General features: G+C 41.6%; 1 protein-coding gene across 1 annotated transcript in view; it reads left to right on the top strand.

The window, feature by feature from the left end:
* LOC137324764 (serine/threonine-protein kinase PAK 5-like) overlaps positions 1-23,720 on the top strand; it is a 104,004-nt gene that overhangs the window by 60,235 nt on the left and 20,049 nt on the right. Inside the window, exon 3 of the mRNA XM_067989444.1 lies at positions 19,535-19,993. Coding sequence (XP_067845545.1) covers positions 19,535-19,993 — 459 coding nt within the window. The remainder of the gene's footprint in view (positions 1-19,534; positions 19,994-23,720) is intronic.

Below are 23,720 nucleotides of genomic sequence, written 5' to 3'. Positions count from 1 at the left end.
CCAGCCTCTGACCTGCTCTTGTAGCCACAGTATATATGTGGCTGGTCCAGTTAAGTTTCTGGTCAATGGTGACCCCCAGGATGTTGATGGTGGGGGATTCGGCGATGGTAATGCCGTTGAATGTCAAGGGGAGGTGGTTAGACTCTCCCTTGTTGGAGATGGTCATTGCCTGGCACTTGTCTGAGATCATCTAACACAGCACAGACTAGAAATCAAACCTGGGCCCTTCCTGGTCCATTTGGTTCAGCTACAAAATTTCAAAACACATTATGCCTTAAGTGTCCTCAAAAAAAAAAAATTGATTTGAATTAAGACACAGCTCACGATACCATTTCAGATTCTGGTAGCTCTAGGGTGCATTTTGGAAACCAGGCAAAGAAACAAGAACCCCCAAAAATAGGTCACTCAGTAGGTTTTATGTTTCCTTTCTTGTATTCAACTAAATGTGATTTTTCAGTACTGGAACCTTTAACTCCATTGACATTAAAGTGAAGATTATGTTGAGAGTCGGACTGTACTCGCAGTAAGTAATTATTCATCTGGCATGATCAAGTTAAATTGTGCATGGGATCATTTATCTAGTACAGTCATTACTTTCCTAAACCTTTTCATTTCCTTTTTACACATGCTGATTTTACTCTGTGGAGTGTTTTGTCAAGGAGAGGATGTACTTAAGGGTGCTCAAACAGGGTTTTAATTCATTTTCAATGTTCATCAGTGCATAAAAAACTTCTCTGTAGGAAAAATAAAAGTAATTCTAATTGACTAATGATTACTTTCAAACATTTGTTATATATTTACTTTGTAAACATCTCTAATTGATCATTTTAAAAATTAAAATGTTGATTCTGAATGAAAATATATAAGCATGCGTTAATAGTGCACTATTTTAAATGTAGTTAATGCTTTACTCCAAAGTGTTACATTCAATACCACTCTAGCTCACTCACTTCTAGTTGCAGGTTGGACACTGATGCCCTAAAATGTAATTACTTTTGAGTTTTCAAACAATGTTTGACATGTATTTTCTTACTCTACAGAATGTGGTGATTAGCCAGGCTCCTAATTTTGAAAGGGACTGAATGTGCTTAACTGCTGCCATGGAAAATACTTTTCTTTTGCCCCTGGAACATGGGTTCAAATCTAACTCAGACTTATGGGCTGAAATTCTCCTCTTTCTGCCTGTTGAGACTGCGCAAACATGTCCGTAATTTGAGACAAATTGACACTAAATTAGCGGTCTCATTGAAGTCATAGCGGTAACTGATATGGGAAAGTGTATTATTATTTTCTGTGGGTTTTTTTGAGGAATTTTTTTGGAGGCGATTAAAAGGAACTATACTTTTACATGTGCATTGTCTGATCTACTTTGATGCTGACACTGGATTCCAAAAATAGAAAAGTACACTGTTCACTGGCAATTATATCAATCACCTTGATTACAAAAAATTCGTGCAGTTGAGTATTATTCACTCTTGAGATTTTTAATGAGTGCTTTTTTCCCCTTCCTCTCCCATCCCTATTTGGAGGTTATTTAACAAGTTCTGTTAGGAAGCTTAACCCATATTAAGCAGGAGCAGGGAAAGGAGCCATATTGCAGATATGTGTCCATTTGAAAGACCTTCAGATGCTACTATATAATGCATATCCTGACTCAGTTGTAATGAGCCAGTAGCACCAGTTTCATCTGGTGGCTGCATGTTTTTGGGCGCAATCGAATTTCTAAGACCTCATGTCTATTTGTAAAGAGAGACACGTCTGTGGGGAAGTTGGAATAATAGAGCTGTGTTTGGGTATTAATCAATTAAGCATTAGTTAAACATCAGATTGAGACTAGACGGAATCAATTTAATAAAACATTAATATTCTGCTGTGGTTCCTCTTAACTGCTTTTTAATCACGCTGCTTTGGAACTATGAACAACAGAGAAGAAAAGTAGCAGACATTTTAATAAGAACTCATTGGGGTCAATTTTAGGATGGCCGAGCAGGTGCGTTCGTGGCGGGGTGGGGGGGGATTCCTAAAATTGGGGAATCCCGGAGCGGGTCCGGAGCCTGGCTCCAACCTGCCCACTTCCGGGTTCCCCAATGACGCGAATCGGTGCGCACGCAGCCTCCGCATGCGAGACTCCCACCGGCAATTAAAGCCGGCGGGATGACAGTTTAGATAGTTAGGGAAGTACTTACGGTCGTTGACAGACCTCATTGGGAAGAGATTTTAGCAGGGATGTGATTTTGGACTCTCCTCAATGTGTTTCCCATGCTGTGGGAAATACTCCCTGTTGTTGCAGACGTGTTTCAGTCAGCAGCCATTGGGAGATGCAAAGGATTCCTTGGCAGTTGAGGGGAATACCTCATTCATTGCAGCAGGGCACTCTGTCCCCTTAAAGTTTTGCCTGCCACACCAATGTCTCCACACTCAGAATTATTACATCATACCCTAAAGTCTGCTGACCAAACACATTTACCTACTTTGCGAACCCCCTCACACTCACACCGTCAGGATGGTGCGGGGGGGGGGGGGTTCCGTAGCTGCATTCATCACTCCATTGGAGGACAAGCAACATCACCAGCCTCGCCAGGCACCTCCGCCACATGGAGCTACACAACACAGTGCTGCGCAACAGGCAGCTGCACAAAGTAGTCGTGCAACTACACATACACCCAATGTAGGATGACCCAATGGGTGGCATCAAGGGTGTTCATAGAGAACCTCATGAAAGGGCCTTATTTCACAAGCCAGCCAAGAATGACCAAGACGTGGCAGTAGTGGTGACAATATAATATGTAATGTGAGTTGATCAGAAATCAAATATAAGTAAAAACCATGACAAACCCACACCCTTGTGCATCCCTTTCATGCTCACGACACGTTTGCCTTACGCTTCCTACTACACATACGTGATGCATGCCCTGTGGCTGCAGCACAGGTAGTGGCAGGTTGAGTGAGGCTGACCGTGAATGAGATGCAGGAGAGGGTGAGTATGAGATAGAGCCATGAGATTGTATGAGGATTGGGTTGAGTGGTAGTGGTGGGATGAGTACTGGGGAGGTGAGGAAGTGCAGGTAAGATGAGGATGAGGGTTCAGTGGGTGTGAGGAGTGATGTGATGGAGTGGTGTTGGCAGTGCAGAAGGAGATGTGGCAGATGGAGTGAAGAGGAATGAGTAAGAGTACTCACTTTGGCTGACCTGGTTAGGTCATTGAAGTGCCTCCTGCACTGTATGCAGGTGCGTGATATGTTGGTGCTGGTGGTGACCTCCTCTGCCACCTCGAGCCAGGCCTTCGTGGTGGCAGAGGCAGGCCGCTTCCTCCCGTACGTCGGGTGGAAGATCTCCCTCCTCCTCCTCCTCACCCCATCCAGTAAGACCTGGAGTGAGGCATCGTTAAACCTGGGAGCAGCCTTCTCCAGTGCTGCTCCATGCTGTAATTTTGCCTATTTTCCGCAGCATCAGTCAGTGGAGGACTGCCCCTTGAAATAGTGCTCCTCCAGCTGACAGCCTATGATGCGGGTGCGCAGTCCGCCCGCTGCGCAGCTTTTCAGCGTGAAACCTGGAAGCCAAGGTAAGTGGCTTCAATTTATTTACGATCGCGTGCCAAACCCACCGATTTCATTGGGCGCGTTACTCACGCGCCCAGTCGATTCCCCGCTGCCAACCCGCCTCCCTCCTAATATCTGGCCCATTGTGTCTGTAATATAAAAATACCAAAAATGCTGGTATATAATACTGTACCTGGATACAATAAAAAATTAAATTGCAAATATCTTTATGCTGCTTACTGTAAGACATGCCAATTATAGGTTCTGAATTCAGAAATATTAAGTTCCATACTGTGTCAAATTTTTAGACCATCACTCCTACTCATTGCTGCTAAAAGTATGGTGACATAAATTCTCACTTGACCTTTTATGTCTTTCCATTTGTGTATATTACCTTGTCAATTCAGTAACTTACATTTTTTTTATTGCTTTCCTAAACCTGATATGAAACTTTCACTTAACCAGACACTGAATCACTTTCAAAAATGGGCACTTGGAGAACCATGTGTAAGTTCTATACATATACTATCACATTAGTAACTTAATCAGTGACATGTGGAAAAAGACTTGCACCTAAAATCCATAGGGTATAAATCATTTTGTTCTTAAACATTTATTTGTGATTACTACAAATTTTAGTCATCCGAGTAACGATTGGCTATGAAGTGGAGAAACTAAAGTTAAAATTTTGGGCTGCTTTGAATTTAAAATATGGTATCTGTAATTGGGTGAATTTTGTGAGTTTGTAATTGAGCACTGGGTACTGTCCTTTAAGAGTGGAAGAAGAACTGACTGCACATAAGTGTTGACCTTCAAAATAGATTATCGAGCAATATTGAGGTGACATAATGCATGTACATTCACATGGACAGGTATGATCAAAAGGAATGTGTGAACAATGCAAATTTGAATAGAGACATTAATTTTTAACCCTCTGGATTGTTCAGTGAAAGATACTTAGCTACTTCACACATTAAAATTCAATCATAGTGTTCTTACATTTGTACCAGATGCCAGGGGGAGCATACAGAGTTTGACTCCAACTCTTACTCCTACTTCTATGTGGCAGCCAGCACATTTCTTCTTTCTGATGCTAGCTTGGCAATGTTTCTTTTAACTTTTTCTTAGTTCCTTCAGATTCTGGGCAGTAAGTGGCAGGAACAAGAGTACTCCCTCTGGGCCCCCACAAGGAACCCTCAGGCATCCCCAGCCCCGGCCTTCCCACTCCCTCTCAGCACCGGCATCTGTTGGTAACCAACTCCTCAGCACCAACCTTATGTCGGCGATCATTCCCTTGGGTCCTCAACAGCATCCGGCGAGAGTTTAAAGAATTTAAACATAATCATGTTTAATCTTTGTATTGCAATATTAAAATAATAATTTTCGTGAAGTGTCTGCTGCAGTGGTAACGCAAGAAACCCAGGTAAGTTGGAACAAGTAGCAAGGTGGGTAATTTTTTTTTTTAAAGAGAGAGTGGCTGGAGGCCAAGTGATGATGGATCAGGACTCAGCAGGTTGGGATTGGGGACTCTGAACTCCATAAACTTTAAAAGCAAAGCACAACAAACTGCCGTCCCCTGCCCTGAATGAGGCAAAAATATTAGGGTGTAATGGTGAGGAACTGCTCTCCCTAAGTTGGCATTTATACACAGAAGCACACCTTTTATTTAGTCGCATGACAGTATTGACGGTGGTTGCACCTATACTGTCCCAACAAACAGCTGAAGGAGAAAGCACTATGGTGGGTAGAAATAGTCAGGCTGTAAAGAAGAAATATTAAAACAATGTTTAATTGGGTTTTCACCAACCTTGATAGGGGACAACTTTTCAACAGATTCTGGATATCTTGGAAACTAAGCATTCTGGAAACCATGTTTATATTTTATACAAATAGAAACACAATAGCTCGAATTTTTTTTAAAGTATTAACTTGCACTTACATAGAACCTTTCACATCCTCAACATCCCATATTTTGAAGTGCAGGCACTGTTATGTAGCCAAAAGTGACAGCCAATTTCAGCATAGCAAAGCCCCAACAAACAGCAATGAGATAAATGACCAGATAATTTGTTTTTATGTTGGTTGAGCTATAAATGTTAGCCAAGACACCGGAAAAACTTCCTGCTCATTTTCGAATAGTGCAATGGGATGTTTTAATATCCACCTGAACAAGCAGATGGGGCCTCGGTTTAATATCTCATTCAAAAGACACCATTCTGTCAGTACTGCACCAAAGTATCAGCCTAAGTTATATTCTCAAGTCCTGAACTTATAACCTTCTGACTCAGAGGCTGAGCGCTACCACTAAGTTGCACTGACGCAGTTTTTAAATTGTTATCATGTCAGATGACTGATTTGTTAAGATGGCAGAGAAAAAACTTGCTTCAATTTGCGGCAATCAAAATAATATGGCTGTTTCTTCTCTGAGTTGATGGAGCAACATTAAAAAAGAATAGATTTAACCACCACAAAGATCATTAAAGAATTCTGACCCTCAAGTCAAATGTATGTGAGTAAAATCAATTTTCTTTTTATTTCCCAAATTAAAATACCATTTTTTTACTGCCCACTTATGGGCCACTCCTAAAAGGGGATTTAATCTCTCACATCTTTAGCATAATTCACATCTGTCACAGAATTGCAAAACACCAGATCATTTTCAAGTCATTTGTATATAATTTGTCTCTTGTTAGCAATATAGCATGATTAATGTCACAGCTTCTTCTGCATTGAAGTGCCATAGGCTAATATAAACTTAAGCAAGCATATTCAAACCTATCCACATGTAGATTTGACAGGACCTTAACAAAGCTCTCAGTGGGGTATACTTACATTGGAACGTCACAGGCATAATTTGTTACAACACTGCAAAACTGAATAATATGACACTTCCACTCATTTTTTTGCTTATCTGAGGGTATGACCTCTTGAGCATTTTATAATTTTGCTTGCATTATTGGAACTCTGTTAATTACGTATTGTAAAATACTTGGAATTGAACATCTCCAAAAGTGGAGCGTGTGCGATTTAAACACATCACAGCAGTCCACAGCTATTTGATTACTAAAAAGCAGGAATGAATTATCAACTGCGATGGCTATAAGTAGCTGTATCTTTTCTCATTGGATTGTTGAAAATGAATATGATGCATTTTGTGCGACTAGACTAAAGCTTACAATGTGTTGAGTTTGGTTGCTTTTACCGTGAGCCATCACAGACTCTTTTTGAACACAGAACACTAAACTGTGGTCAGCTAAGCCTGTAGTGATTTTACTGATAAAAGTAATTAATTAATTCAAGCTATAAGCTACAAATTATATCCATGAGAGAGACAAACTGCTGGTTTACACGTCAGCTCTTTGAGTTTAAAATTTGTTCAAGTTCACTGGATGTCTTTTGGTCTAATAAGGCAGGGACAGAGTACTTTCATTGACACATACTAACCCTACCCTCACCCCATAGTCACTGGGCATAAAACAAAATTATTAATCATATGTTCTACCGTTTAATCTTTGCCTTTATCCACGTACACAGGCAGGCCGTTGCAAGCCAGAATGGGCTGCTCAGCTGGTGTAAGCAGTGGATCTATCTGCAACTGGTCTAATATAAGTATAGATCCACATCCTTTGCGGTCCTCAACACTGACCAAAAGGCATCAATAATATAAAAATTCAGCAACTGCTGGGTGCACAGTCTCTACCACTTACACTGTCCATGCCTGTTATGGATAGCCGCCTATATCGGGGAAATAGCGTTAACCATTTGCCAGTATCATAGGGGTCAATTACAAAGGTACCGCTAATAATGTATTAAGCACGCCAACTATTTCGGACAGTGGTGGATCTAACAGTGGTTATCACTGTTGTGAAATTGGAGGCGGTGAATAAGATTTACCTGCTAATTAGCTTCATGTTCATCACTCAGATATGTTCTCTTAGACTTGTGTTGCTGTCGCTTTCAGTTTTTAGTGATTGATTTTCTAACTATTGGGGGAGAGGGAATATTTTTATTCCTCTTCAGGTTCATCAAGAAGAAATTAATCGTGAAATTCAAAGGCTTGTAGTTATTTAGTAATCTCAGTGTTGACTGAGTGAGCTTTGTGTGCATGACTGTTAACAGTTTACAATTTTATTTACACAATTTTCTCTTTCCCTCTTCCTTTTCACTACCCTGAATGCCCATATTCAAAGTGGCATCCATAAGCGGGACAGGCATTAGGTATCTCACAGTCAGCATCCATTCGTGCTATTCCTCCACTGGTCAATCTGGCAGGAGGCACATTTGAACAATGTGAACAAAAGCCTTCCCCACCCAATTTTCTGTTACTCGCATGGATAATTTGGTGAAAATTGGCTTCTTAGGGGAAGTACAAATGCAGATGCTAAATTGAAACTAGATACTTTAACCCCTAGCAGGTTTCAGGCGGGTGGGGGAAGGGGGTGTGGGGGGGGGGGCGCAGGAGGCGGTACAGGGCGCGTGCAAAACCCACATGCAGACCTAAGAATGTAAATTCGGGCAGCCAGAGAGGCAGCCGGCTGGAAACAAAGACAAGCACACTGGCACACAGGTAAATCGTGAAAAGGGGGTTTCGGGAGGGAATTGGGAGAAGTATGGGGAGGGGCGGCTGCGACTTTCCTTGTGGGGCCAAGAGGAGCAGTCCTGCTCATTCTGGCCCCACAAAGAAAACATTTCCACTTACCTTAGAGGGCCTCTTCATCCTCCCAACAGCTGCCTTCACCTGGGGGAAAATCTGCGTCCCATTGAGGTAATGGGACCCCGATTTGCGTAAATCTATGAGGCTCTCGCCTGCTTGACTGCAGTGAGCAGTTAAAATGGTGACCAGTGTAATTCCATCAGGAATGAGGCAGAAAGGCTGAATAATCCATTTTACAGGCCCACCTGCCCGCCAGGCGGATTGAGTTAAAATTCCCCGCTAGGGTTCAAACTGGGATATCCCAGTTGAGGATTCTAGCCTTGTAACCACTGTAGTGACACAAAACCAGTATTACCTGGGGACAGGGAGGAGAATATCATTCTAGAGATGCCTTTCAAAGGTAATATTCTCCTCAGTGTATTTCTGGTAATCGTGCCAGTAAGGGCTCACGCTAAGTCCATTTTTCCTCTGCTGACCGTGTAGTGTTTCCGGTATAATCTGTAAAAGTTCCCGTCCTTTGTTCGCTTTCAAGCAAATTGTTCATTTTTTTTCATCACTAAGTACATCCAGCTTCGTCACTGATGTCACTTCAAATTTCATCAGTCATATTTTCGAATTGAACCTTCTGAACAATTTAGTCTTTTTTTCATTGATGCAGTCTTCTAACTCTTGCGACTGTAACTTGGTTGTAAATGCAGCTTATTTGTATGATTTCAGTTTCACTAATTAAAGACTGTGGCCCAGCAATTCCATGGTGCCGCTCCCGTTTTTCAAGCGCTAAATGAGCACCTAAGCCTCCATTATGGTGGGCAGGAAAAATGTGCTCATTACTAGCCGGAAGTGCGCCGCCCACCATATTGGTATGGAGGTACGAAACAAATTCTGCCGACAAGTAACGGAGCAACCCAGCTCCTAAACCTCTGTTTGGCTGCTGAAGTGGAGCAGATGATGCATGAAGTAGATGTGAGGAGGGGTGGCCCTGTTTGCTACTGCAGGGCACCCCTGCCTTAAGGTCAGTATTACAGCATCCTTGGAAGGAAGTGAAGGCATATTTGAGGCTCCAGGTATCCTTGCAGCAAATGACACTCCAGCTGACCTGGAGCGTGTGAATCCAGTTCCCTATTGTCAGGTAGTTGTGCCAGGCCTGCAGATATGGTTCGTGGCATCATGGTGGGGGCAGTCACTCGGGCTGTGCTGGCTGTCGATAATCCTGGTATGCCTTCTTTTATCCGGTACCACTTAAAGCGTGAAATATTGTAATTGGGGTGATTCTGAAGTACCGTCCAGCATTAAGATTAGCCAAGCCTTAATGCATTGCATTCATTCCATTGTTGTCACAGCTTCCCTTGGGAAGTGGAGCTTCTGCGTTTTCTAGTGCTCTGAAAAAGTGTACCTCTATCTGCAAATATGGACGTGAAGGTACTGGGGGAAAGTGCTGAACAAGAGAACTGCCTACTTTTCTTCATCGGCCACCTTCCACTTCCTCCAAAAAGCACACATATAGGGTGGCACTACTGTTCTTATTGACAAAAAATAGCCGTGGAACAGTTGTCACAGTGGTTCCTGACCACGTAGGTCAGAACTACAGAAAAAGAAAAAAAAAGTTGAAAATGTCTCAAAAATGCTCAGCTCTTGAAATCCACCTCCACCCCTGGCCACCCATGTTCCATGGGAGGCAACACTGGAAAGCCTCATTTCTGTCAAGATGACAGGGGGACTTCCTGTCTGTTCCAGGTGAGAGTTTCCTGCACCTCTGTAACCCAGAAGTGGAAATCCAGCATTTTGGATCACTAGCCCATTTTCTGATCGGTTACACACAAAAATTGGGCATTACCAATTATAAAATCTATCTTGCAGTGTCTACAAAAGTTATTTTAAAGTCATGGGGAAGTCCCATACAGGCCAACAAAATCAAAATTATTTTGCTGGGTTGAACAGAACTGATGTGAGCACTTCAGCCTCCCATAGTCAAAAAAAAAACAGGGCCACCTCTTTCTGAGGAGCACACCTCGTCTAATGGTTCTATCATTTCTTCATTTACTTTGCTGTCTTGCTGCCAACTTTGGGGCTGTCACTGCCAGGGAAACAGCAAAGAATGTCAAGTTGACTTGAAGAGATGCACTTTTTCCCTCAACAGCCCAGGCTGAGATTGGAAACATTCAATGCAGGGAACTGTACATGTAGATTAATGTCTCCTGCCACTCTAACTACATTTTTTTATTGTGTCCCTTCTTAAAATCATGGACCAGAGTTTCCGCTTATTGTACATGGATGTCAAGGATTGCCCTAGTGAAGCACGTAGAGGAAAATCAGGTGGGGAGTATTGCACACGAGTAATGGAGCCTGTCTGATTTTTTCCATCCATTTAAATTGTAGTCGGGTGTGCTCTGTTACAAGCTTGCAATTCTATCTGCCCAGTTTTCCTCAATGCCCTGTACCCAAGCAATTCTTTACGCTCAAGCGCAATGAGAAAAACATGCCCTTATGTTTTTGGTGTATTATCGGGATAGTTAGAGTCAGGGATGTCAGTGCTAGGGAACACTTTATTCAGCATCAGCACTCCCATGTTAGATGCAATTGAAGCTTCCCTCTACTGTGTCACATCACTGTGTTCTAACGCCAACTTCATTAGAGAATTCCCTTACTGCACTAGTGTAAAATGTTCCCATTTCCCATAACAGGCCTGTTGTGGCCAGTTTGTGTCAAATTATGGGATCCACGACTCTCAGGAACTGGGTTGAGACCAAATAAATTAATTTCATAGAATATCTTTGGAACTAGAAAAGGATGAGACCTTCAAGCCATCAAGTGTGATCTTAATTTGAAGCCATGTCCCAGAAGTAAAAGGACAATATGTTAGCAGAGCCTGGTTGTCTGCACCCAGCATGATACCACCAACTATAGCTGCATGTTTAAATGCAAAATAGTACAACTGTTGATCATCTACTTTAATACATTTGCAGAAGTGAATGTTAGAAAGTTAGTAAAAGCTGTCAGATGTCCTCAAGAAAGTAATTTGCCTGGTATCTGCTAGCTGAGGAGAACTGAACATCATCCCAGTTGCTGTGTGATATAAGTAGTTATACCATACTTTGTAGCTCAACACTTCCTACAATACACTGCCAAAGGCCCATAAATAATAAGGAACTATTTGAACAATAGAAAATGGTGGAAAGTAAATGTAAAGATGGGCTTAAAAAATTATTTAAAGTGTGGGTGTATAAAATGGAAGTTGGTCAGTACCATTTAGTTTCATGAACCTCCTGGAAATAGTTCCCTTGCATGAGGAAATGTGGTTGCTAAAAAAGCTTGGGGGAAAAAATTGATAGGGCCTCTTTTTGGGTGGGAGTAGCACGATCCGCTATTACCACTGGTCCCTGCATAGGCAGGATGAGATTTTTGTCAGGACTTTGGGCTAACCTGCAGTCTGCATTTGAAATCAGCGTTGAATGAGGATTCCATGCAATTCGCACTTTCCACCAGCAGGGGTAAACTCTATTCTCTTAAAGGCAGGCTGTCTGTTAGAAATCTCTTAAAGGTTATTTACTGGCCATAACAGCCTGCTGTCTGCACAGAGACTGAACGGAAATCAGACATCGCACATGTAAAGTACAGATGCAGGTCCCATCCCTATTTTTACATACTGATGAGTTATGTTAAAATATCGAATAAAGGTTGCGTACCACTAAATCCCACATCCTCCAATCTGCATGCCAGACCTGACCAATCTGCTGATCTGAGACTCCGTGCACCAAGGTTCTCTGCTGATGCACCAGAGGCCTTGGCGCAAGAGGTGGACAGAAGGAGGGACATCCTATATCTGCTGGGGTGGGGGGGCGGGGAGCAAGAGGCCCTCCAGGCATACACCCAAAAGGTAGTGGGAGGCAGTAGGGGATGAAGTTAATGCCAGGCACACAGCATCATGAACATGGATGCAGAACAGGAAGAAGTTCAGTGCTTTGACATGAGTGGTCAAGATGAGCGAGGGCAAATGTCAAGTGGCGTCTCCTACCAACTACACTACGAGCCGCATCCATTGGTCCATGCACTACACCCCCCATCACCCACACACCAACAAATTCTTTCCATCAGTACTCAACCCTCTCACCCTCACACATTACCACCATTGCAAGCCGCCCACCCACAACTCACAGGCCACACACACTGGCAGCTATTCAACCATGATAGGCACATCACCCAGACACACGTCCCGCTTTCTTGCAGGAGAAGCCGGCACATATCAGGAGTCAGCAAATAGTGGTGGCATTTTGCCCCTTGAGCCTGTTCCACCATTTGATCAGATCAGGGTGGACCTGTGACCTAACTCCATATACCCGCCTTAGCCCCATAACTCTTAATACCTTTGGTTCACAGAAATCTATCAATCTCAGATTTAGAATTCACAATTGAGCTAGCATTAACTGCCGTTTGCAGAAGGGCATTCCAAACGTCTCCTACCCTTTGCACATAGAAGCATTTCCTAACTTCACTCCTGCACGTCGTGGCTCTAAATGTTAGGCTATGTCCCCGCGTTCTAGTATTCAAATGTAGCAGACCTCCAAAACCAGTTACAAATGTCTCGGCAGCCAGAAGCAATAATCCAGCCACTAACCTGTAAATCCTGTATGGTCCCTTTTTAAATAGCGCCGGTGGGGGGTCCTACAGGCACTCTAAGACACGTTCAGATGGTCGGGGTTGAGACTGCGTTGAGTTGAGTGTTAGACACCATTTTGGGACTTATCACTTTAAAGCAGCGTTGTACGCTGATGGACACCATTTTCTCACTACTTTACATGATTCTAGTGTTTGTTATCTGCGCCTGCGCTAACACCTATATCAAAATGGCGTCTGGCGTACGTCACGCTGGAAACGTGCGTGTGCATCCCAGACGCCATCTTGGATGTCGAAGAGGCCGTGTAGTGCCGAAACAACGGGCGCTACATGGCCCAATTTAGCGCCCCTTGTTTCCCACAGTTGCAGTAACTGTACCTTGAATATTCTGATCCTTCCTCAAAAATAGATGAGATGATGTGGACATAAACAAAAAGGCATCTTTGGTACAACATATGAGGTTTTTGTCCACACCTCCAGTTTTTTGAAGATCTCACAAAAACTGAGTGGCTGAAGATTACTTAATAGAGTTAGTCATTTGAATGTACATAGTACATCTCTGTGTGTCACTAATTTAATGTCTGAAGATATGGAATGGGGTAGAGCTGAAAAACTCTAAAGTGATAACTCTGAACTTCTACTGATTAACTGCTTTCTCTTAACAATGGCCTTTGCAAAACTAAAGATAGCCAGCAGTTAGAATTTGGATGTTTGTGGATTTGGAGGAGAGGTTGCTCATAAGTTGGCTCTTCTAAATCTGAAGTTTGAATATTGAATGAGTTGCTAGTCAAGTCAACCTTCAATACAACTTAGGCCAAAATGTTATTTCCTATCATTATTGAAGCCTAATTAGGACTACAGAGAGGAAAATTGCTGGGAAATCATTCATACCACCTAACAGACTTATTTGTACAGCTGTGATCATAACTTCTACCACTGAGGAATAAATGGGGGTTGGGAGCAGGTAGATGGTGGAAAATACAGTTTTATTGCATGATATGCAATATATTGAGTGCAAATGATGTTTGCAATGTTATAGGGAGTGCTTTGGGTATGTTATTTTTTTTTAAATGGTCTGTAAACTTGTATTTATAGCACTTTGGGGACAGTTTCAGTCATTATTTTTCTTACCTAAACTTATTTCATAATTGTCAAAAAGTGAATTTTGAATCTCAATTCTGCAATAAAAAGCAGTAAAATGTTCTTATTAATTTGTTTGAAATAGTGCAAGCTCACTTTCAAAATGGAAATTTGATTCTGTGCTAAAAGTGAAGCTTTTGAAAACTAAAGATTTTTTTTTCCATTGAGGAACAGACCTGTTCCACTTCATATTTTATATTCTAAAATGATCTGTAAAACATTGTTAAGTACTAATTAGAAAAAAAAATAGATAAATGTAATAAACTTGCTGCTGCGAATGAGTCAGTTCTTGTATTATTACTATTTCATTGCTCAAAATGGGGTCTATGAAAGTCATTATTGTGTAGGTTTTGATTTTTTTTAAATCAATGATATAATTTCAGTGCCTCTGCAGCAATATAACCAAAGAATGTTGCAAGCACAAAAATAGGCAGTTTATTCACATACGTTCCTTCTAAGTATTCCAGCTTCCTGGCATTGTACCACACCGCAGTATGCTCTTAACCCCATGCTACCTTGCAGAGCCCACCTCCAGTCTTTAACTATCCTTACTCTGGCCTGCAACAATGCTTGGTAAAGTTGAGAGCTTGTAGTCATCCAAGGGTTGAAATTCCTCTCGTTGCTATTTTTAACATACTGGTTAATACATTTGCATCAAACCCTTCTCTGCGCTGTTTTAGAAAAGTTGTTAACTCGTTTAAAATTAATGTGTGAATCAGTTTTTTTAATTCGTTCATGGGATGTGGGCGTCGCTGGCAACACCAGCATTTATTGCCCATCCCTAATTGCCCTTGAGAAGGTGGTGGTGAGCCGCCGCCTTGAACAGCTGCAATCCGAGTGGTGAAGGTTCTCCTACAGTGCTGTTAGTTAGGGAGTTCCAGGATTTTGACCCAGCGGCGATGAAGGAACGCCGATTTATTTCCAAGTCGGAATGGTGTGTGACCTGGAGGGGAACGTGCAGGTGGTGTTGTTCCCATGTGTCTGCTGCCCTTGTCCTTCTAGGTGGTAAAGGTCACTGGTTTGGGAGGTGCTGTCAAAGAAGCCTTGGCGAGTTGCTGCAGTGCATCCTGTAGATGGTACACACTGCAGCCATGGTGCGCTGGTGGTGTAGGGAGTGAACGTTTAGGGTGGTGGATGGGGTGCCAGTCAAGCGGGCTGCTTTGTCCTGGATGGTGTCGAACTTCTTGAGTGTTGTTGGAGCTGCACTCGTCCAAGCAAGTGGAGAGTATTCCATCATAGAGTCATAGAGTTATACAGCACGGATAGAGGCCCTTCGGCCCATCGTGTCCGCGCCGGCCATCAGCCCTGTCTACTCTAATCCCATATTCCAGCATTTGGTCCGTAGCCTTGTATGCTATGGCATTTCAAGTGCTCATCCAAATGCTTCTTGAATGTTGTGAGGGTTCCTGCCTCCACAACCCTTTCAGACAGTGAGTTCCAGACTCCAACCACCCTCTGGGTGAAAAAGTTCTTTCTAAAATCCCCTCTAAACCTCCCGCCTTTTACCTTGAATCTATGTCTCCTTGTTATAGAACCCACAACGAAGGGAAAAAGCTCCTTAGTATCCATCCTATCTGTGCCCCTCATAATTTTGTACACCTCAATCATGTCCCCCCTCAGCCTCCTCTGCTCCAAGGAAAACAAACCCAATCTTCCCAGTCTCTCTTCATAGCTGAAGCGCTCCAGCCCTGGTAACATCCTGGTGAATCTCCTCTGCACCCTCTCCAAAGCGATCACACTCCTGAATTATGCCTTGTAGATGGTGGAAAGGCTTTGTGGAGTCAGGAGGTGAGTGACTCGCCACGGAATACCCAGCCTCTGACCTGCTCTTGTAGCCACAGTTTGTTGAAATAACATGCACACAAATGTAACAAAAATATATTAACCAAAATAGCGCACAGAAGACTTTCAACCTCTTGGTGTTTTTGCTGGATATTGCTTTCTTTATTGTATGTAGCAGAGCCCTGGGGCTCAATTTTAAACTTAAATTGTGGGGGTGGGGGGGCGCTTGTGAAAATTGCAAAAATGCAGAGCAGGTTCGGAAGCCGGCTCCAACCGCCGACTTCCGAGTTTTCCATGGACGCACCTGTATGTGTGCGGGTTTCCCGAATCCGGAAGTGAACCAGGTGTCAAGGGCCGGATCGGGCAAAAATAAACAAAATAAATTAAAAAGAAAAACCACTGCACAAAGTTAAAACACAAAATCATCCTACCTTTCCACCCTGCTCCGTGTCTCCCTCTTCGATGTCCCATTCAGTCCCCGATGTCTCCCTCCGCGATCTCCCCCTCCCCCCCTCCCCAATCTTCCACTCTTTCTCTTCTCCCGCCCCCCCCCCCCCAATCTTCAGTTCCAGCGCCGGATGCGTCTCGCTCTCTCTTTCTCGCTCCCCCCCCTCGGCGTTGCAGCTCCTGTCGGCAGCCAGTCTGTCAATCAGGCTGGCTGCCGGGCGCGAAACCCGGAAAGAACTTTAATCGCCATCAATTACATTGCGATCGCGTCGGAAACGGTAAGTTTTTTTTAAATTCGGGTTTGCCACGCACACCTTCACCCCTGCCCCGGCCAACCTGCAACCATTTCAAAATTGAGCCCCTGGTTTTGGTCTATTTATCAAGATTCTGTCCCAGGCCTCATGGCAGCACTGCAGGGCTGTTGCCTGCTGGCAACAGATAGAGGGCTCTGCCTGCAGTTTTACATTTTTTTTTATTTTCCTCAGGTCACACAAAAGCCTGTTGCTATGGTGACATCCAGCAAAATAAATTGCTGAGTTCACAGCATGTGGATTTTTCCATCCAATGTTAATGTGCCAGGATGATTTTCTGGATGGATCTATTTTGTGACATAGCCCACCCACCATTTAACATCCAGATATTTGTTTCTGTTACAAAAGGCATACTGCCCCTTTAAAGAGGAGGATTGGGTACAAAAGAACAATCAGAGAGTCAATAGTCACACTCCGCAGCATCAAGCTGTTCCATTTTCCTGAGCTTCTGTGATAGATTCCATGTCAGAACATAATCTGCACTGTTGACCTGATCTTGAATGCAGCCTGTATTTACAAGCTGTGAAAGGTTTTCCTTGGGGAGTGAATCAGTCTCAGCAATGCGCAAACGCTATTAATGGAAAATGAACAGTAATGTGGTGAAGTAGAGTCAGGCGACACTTTGCATATTTCCCCTTTGCAGGCCTGAAGCAGCATACGATTGTATCAATTGACCAAAACAGCCATGGCTTTTGTTGTAGTGTAATAGTGCCATTTGTAGTTCTCTGGTAATAGCTCTAAAATGTTCCCTATTTTCTCAAATGCTTTCTTAAAAGAAATGGGGTAAATGCCTTTTATTTCGTGTGTGTGTGTGTATGTGTATATATATATATATATATAATAACTTTTATAAAAATGTTAAATGTACAATAGGAAGGAATTAATTTATATTAATCTACTTTCTTTCTGACTATACATAACTAATTGAAGAAAGTACCTAAGAGTGCTTACTGACTTATCGGATTACATCTTGCAGAATGGAAAGGTTCTCAAATTAATTATTGCCGTGATTTGTTTTTCTGTTTCCTTCGAATCACGAATTTAGCAAATATGATTTTATTTCAATTTTTTTGGAAGTTTATAAATTGCAGGTGGAAGGAGAGAGAAAAAACATTTTTTTGTGTGAATGGTATATGATGATTCGGAGAAATACATTGAATAAATATTAAATACTAATATCAGCTACAATTTTTCAATTTGTTCCACTTCATCCATTTATCTTGCCTCATTTTAAGTCCCTTCACACTTTGCAGCATTTCCACAGCCAAGTAAGTGGGAAAACAGCCTGTTCTCAGCTTTTATAGTTTTTGGGGAACCACAAAGAGTGTTTAAGAATAGCCCAGGTAATTTTGCCCTCCAGTTTTTGTTGCTATACTATAAAGAATTGGCCTTCATCCACTTGGCACAGCTTCCTAACAACATTGCTAGGATTGTGAATTCAGAATGTGGGGAATTATGTGCTCAAACCTGCATCCTGCCACTTTAGAGCAGAATATATTAGAGTACAAAACTCCACACAGTACTGCCAATTAGTGATAAATCCTGAAGATTTTCTTTTACATCTAAAATTACACAAATTATATGCTACTGAACCATGACGATTAAGGGTTTAAATTATTTTTGTGGCTTAAGCAGTTCTAATCCGATAATGGAATGCAGTAATAGTTAATTTATCCAACAGTTGTGTATTTACGTTTTTTCTCCATCCGCTTCCTTGCTGTGTCCCCAAGCTGCACACTGCCAACTGGGTGACTTCAAAGTCCACACCAATACTGCAATGAAAACAGCTGCTAGAGTGTATAGAGGAACAGCCTCCTTCCATTCTTGGCTGGCCTCCAATTGGTACCTCATAACAGCAATGCAGCTTAGCATGTAAAGGCAGGGTGCCCAAGCTTTTTGTCTTGAGTCCATAGATGTGTGCAATGGAGTTTTGCGGGCCATACATAAAATTTAAATCCATGTTCCAATTAACTGGCACGCATCTTAAACTGCAGATCTATCATTCCATCAATGACGTAGTCGTGCTACGAATAACCCTTTCCAAACTTTTAGTCCCATAAAATTCAAGCAGGACAAACTAACAAATAAGAATCATAAGCACAAATAGGAATGAATTAAATGAATATCATAGGACAGATTGCAAAGTTTGGGTGCCGCAGTTCGGTTACCCTTGATGTAGAGGATCGTGGGCTCGAACTTGAGATGCAAGAGTCTCTGGTGCAGCATGGTGGTGCCTCAGTTTGCTGTGCCTCCTTCACACAGCACTATATCAATGCTTCTCTTAAACACTGTTTTAACATTATAGGCAGGATTAATATGAATACTATTTTAGAGAAGAATACTGTTATTTATCTTTGTCATCATCAAGCAATTTAAATGGCATGTTTCCAGTAAGAAATGGCATCATTCAAGGAGGCATGGTTTTTAAAATATGCATGTTTCTTTCAAATTGTTTATTTTGAGATGGGGAATTAATTTCTGTTTCAAATGCCTATCTTTTATCAATGATAATTCTGTTCTCAGTTAGCTCCCAAATATAATGTAATCTAAAGGTATTGGACACTCAGTCCTCTCCACCTTAACAGCAGATAGCAGTGACAAATTGATGCCGCAGTATTTCTTTTCTGCAGTCTTAGCATAAAACGGGCAAATGATGTTCCACTGCAGAATTCAATTTCACAGTTCAGTTGGGTCCTTGATTACTCTGCCAAATTCAGATTAATGTGCATTTAACTAACATGGATCAGGGGACTCTTGGCAGACAGCCAGTAGTGGTGCTGGCAATTGATAGCAGTGTTACGTTTTATGTCCTGTCCATCCACGAGCACTGCTGGTGAAAGTGATTGATTAAATGAATCAGTGGCTGTAATTATTTGCAATTGTGATACATCATGAGGCTGTGTCTAAGGTCCTCCATTGAGACTGTGTATATTTTGTCATAAAGAGGTTAGACCATGTAGGTAGGGATTATTGGGTTTGCAGCAAGCAGTAAGGTTTTCGAAAGAACATGAGTATAATTGGATTATCCGTTAGTTTTTTTTGTATTATAGGTGGATTATGAAAAACCACAAAGGGGTGTAAGTCCTCAAATGACTGGGTCAGACACCTATCCTCGAGGCCCATCAAAACTACCTCAGTGTCCAACTAACCCCATCTACGCAACATCTAGTCATTATTTTCCATCACCATACAGCAAAACATCTCAATACCACAATACGCCTCCTCAATCGAATTTTCAATATGTTAACCAAGGTGCTTACCAATATCCAAGCTGGAGTTCATCGACACATCAGCAGCCCACACGTGTCTCCCATGAGCAGTTCAGAGCTGCCCTGCAGCTTGTAGTTAATGCTGGTGATCCACGGGAGTACTTAGAAAACTTCATCAAAATCGGAGAGGGCTCCACTGGCATTGTTTGCATTGTAACAGAGAAGCACACTGGGAAACAAGTTGCAGTGAAGAAAATGGACCTAAGAAAACAGCAGAGGAGGGAACTGCTCTTCAATGAGGTTAGAGAAAATGTCTATTTCATACATGAGAATGTCTTTGACTCAATATAAAATAATTCCCAATATTTGCTATTGAACCAGTGCGAGTGAGATTGTTAAAACTACTTTTCTGTGGTAATATCTGACTAAATTTTTCCCCATCTAGACAATGCTATTTATATTTTGTGGAGAAGCACACATAAGGTGGTGAACAAGATACCCCCAGCTGTTTCCAACATACAAAACAATTGTATGTATGTGTTACAGTTGTGGCTTAGCTGTGTTTACTGTACTTCAATATAAGTTGCAATAAAGCACCCACTGAATACCCATTTGACATTTCCACATATGCGCTAGTACAAATTCAAAGTGTGAAAGTGCACTGCCATTTCATTCTTTCCTTTATGGTTTACGATCAAATACTAAACGTTTAGAGCTTACAGAACTGGAAGTCATCCTGGTCTTATTTTTATATGAATGTTAAAGTGCCAAAGCTATGACACTGGGTTATGACAATAAGGTTCTGCAATTTTAAATTTAATGTAAAATATGCTATGTTGTCATTCAATCAGCAATTGAAGTTGGCAATAACAAAATTATTTCAAGTACTATAGGTGTCTTTTATGTCGTTAATGTAGAAAGTTAAAAACTACATAAAACTACTTAAATGTTCAAATTGTAGAATTAAAAGAAAAAAAACTGCAAATGCTGTCAATCTAAAATAAAAACAGAAAATGCTTTAAGTACAGAGCAGGTCTGTCAGCTTCTGAAAACAGAAAAAAAAGTTAAAGCTTCTGACAAGGCTGTACCCCAAAAATGTGAACTTCTCTTTCTCTTCCAGATGTTAACAGACCTTCTATGTATTTGCAGCATTTAATATTTTTTGTTTGAACAATGCTAATTTCCCATTAATTTGTCTGGACACCACACTCACAAAGTTAGTCCTCCTGCATATTCATTATGCTCCTTGGTCTCTATTCTGCGGCCTTCTCAATCGATGCCATTAATATTGTCCTCCGAGGTTAATCTAGATAAAGGCCTTTTGTTTTACAAAAAAAGGGTTAAGCTCAGTGTTTTTAAGGCAATTTTCCTCCTCTGCATCATCTTGCCCTACCTTATGTCTGCAACCTCCTCCAGCCTTATACCCCCACCCTTCCTTCAGCCCTCCATTGGTGGCAGAGCCTTCAGTTCCATTCTCTGGAACTCCTTCCCTATGTGCCTCCACCTCTCCACTTCTCCCTGTACCTTTAACAACCTTCTCAAAACCCATCTCTTCGATCTAGCTTTCAGCCACTCTTCCTAATCTCTCCCTTCGTGGCTCGGTGTCCATTTCCTTATCTCTTTCTTTTTGTGATCACCTGTGGGACATTTTTTATTTTAAAGGCATTAAATAAATGCAAGTTATTGCTGTAGTCAATGAGTGGAAAATCTAGCCTACTAATACCTCAAAACAGAATACACAGAAAATAAAAATGAAAGCGTGCTGAGGTTAAGGTTTAACTAATGCTCTGTTTAATTTTACTCCACATTAATAAATATTAATGTTACTGTTTTTCAGGTTTAATTTATTTACACTCTTGGAATGCTTAAAAAGTATTTTTCATTATTCTTTTCTAAAAGTATTTTTCATTATTCTTTTTCTAATCTACAGGAGCCATTATCATGGGACAAACTGGCATCCAAAAGACAGGAGATAGTGACTTCATGTAGTCGGGACTGAATAAATCAACTGTATTATTTCCCAGCGGGCTTGCTGTCTTCCTTGGACAATAAAACAGTTGATATATTCTCTGTGCCTAGAGTTGTATTTATTTAATATCTTTTGCACTCTCTTTCACCTACGTTTATTTTTTTTGTGGGGGAGAGACATTGCAAAGGTACCACTCTTCATCTTTTTATTTACCTTAGGCCTTAAAGAATTTTGTCTGTACTTTAACCAGTTTAGATTCTATATGAAATCATTTTAAGAATGTAGTCAGCATGCTTGAAGGGGAAACATTTGCAGGGCTATAGGGGAAGGACAGGGGAATGGGACTAATTGGATAGCTCTTTCAAAGAGATGGCACAGGCACGATGGGCATAATGGCTGTATCATTCTATGATTCTATGATAGTCACAATACAAGTCTGCTATCTGTTTGTTTAACATCATTGAATCTTTTGCCTTTTCAGTCACTAAGCATTTAAAAATTAGGGTAAAATCCACCAGCTCACAGATACAAAGTTCGCAAGATTGGATTATTGCTTGAACGGGCTTACATTTCAGAGACAAAATGTTTTCAAACCAGAATTTGACAAAACCATTTAGGACATGTGATTGACTTAGTCTTGGAAGCATGCACTGCCATAGAATAAGCCCAGAAACCACAGTTTAGTTTGTTTTTTCTGCCATCAGTCATGAGGTAGGTCTTTCAACTTCCACTAAATCATCCCAGGTTGAAGAGGGGCTACCATAAAGGTTCTCGGACACTGCCAGACGCAAACTGCTTTGATAAGGTTTCCCCCATCTTTCTGCTTCTACCTCACACTTACTCCAGTAGTTGAATCACAGATCTGTATTTTCCCCCCAAAAAAAATTTTTTTCCGGATTTTCTGCTAGGGAATGGTAACAATCAGTTTCTTTTTAACAAGGTGCGCAGCCCTCAATAACATCTGGATCCTGAAGCTGATGGATAGGAGCTGCTCTCTGGAATTCTACAACTTCTTTTTCAAGTGTGATTTCCCACATTCTGCTGGTGCAGGTTAAAGGGAGGCACCCTAGCAGGAGATCAAGCACCTGCTGATCCTTAAAATAATGAACCCATTTTACCTCCGAGAGAGATTTAAAGGATTTTATTTCAAACACGTTTCATTTTTGGTGGTGAGAGGGGTGGAGGGGATTTAAGGAAATTGAGCAGAGTAATTTATAAAACTCATTTTTAAAATGAAAACTCTTACCCTGCTATCAAATCTAGCTCTCTGCAGAACTAATTATGCTATGTGAACCTCAAAAAATGCACGAGTACAATATGCTGGAGGGATTTTCACATCTATCTCCTTCTTAACTGCCTAATGATGCCAGAGGTCTAGTAGATACCAGGATGTACTTAGAGATAACGCGACCTCTTCAGAAAGAGTTGCATGGATTTAAGATATATACCTAATCTTAAAAGTCGCTTGGTGCTTCCTTAAGTTTTTTTCTAACTTAATAATTCCTTGAAATATGGTGGTTAGCTGGGAAAAGTACTTGACAGTGGCTAATCCCACCATCCCAATAGCCATTTTTGGCAGAGATTAAAATTAAATCCATTCTGTTCTCTCTTAGATACAATATCAAGTATTAATAAGAACATAAGAAATAGGAGCAGGAGTAGGCCAATCGGCCCCTCGAGCCTGCTCCGCCATTCAATAAGATCATGGCTGATCTGATCCTAACCTCAAATCTAAATTCATGTCCAATTTCCTGCCCGCTCCCCGTAACCCCTAATTCCCTTTACTTCTAGAAAACTGTCTATTTCTGATTTAAATTTATTTAATGATGTAGCTTCCACAGCTTCCTGGGGCAGCAAATTCCACAGACCTACTACCCTCTGAGTGAAGAAGTTTCTCCTCATCTCAGTTTTGAAAGAGCAGCCCCTTATTCTAAGATTATGCCCCCTAGTTCTAGTTTCACCCATCCTTGGGAACATCCTTACCGCATCCACCCGATCAAGCCCCTTCACAATCTTGTATGTTTCAATAAGATCGCCTCTCATTCTTCTGAACTCCAA

The sequence above is a fragment of the Heptranchias perlo genome, chromosome 8 (genome assembly GCF_035084215.1).
Source record: "Heptranchias perlo isolate sHepPer1 chromosome 8, sHepPer1.hap1, whole genome shotgun sequence".
Classification (NCBI taxonomy): domain Eukaryota; kingdom Metazoa; phylum Chordata; class Chondrichthyes; order Hexanchiformes; family Hexanchidae; genus Heptranchias; species Heptranchias perlo.
This window is presented reverse-complemented; position numbering and strand designations above follow the sequence as displayed.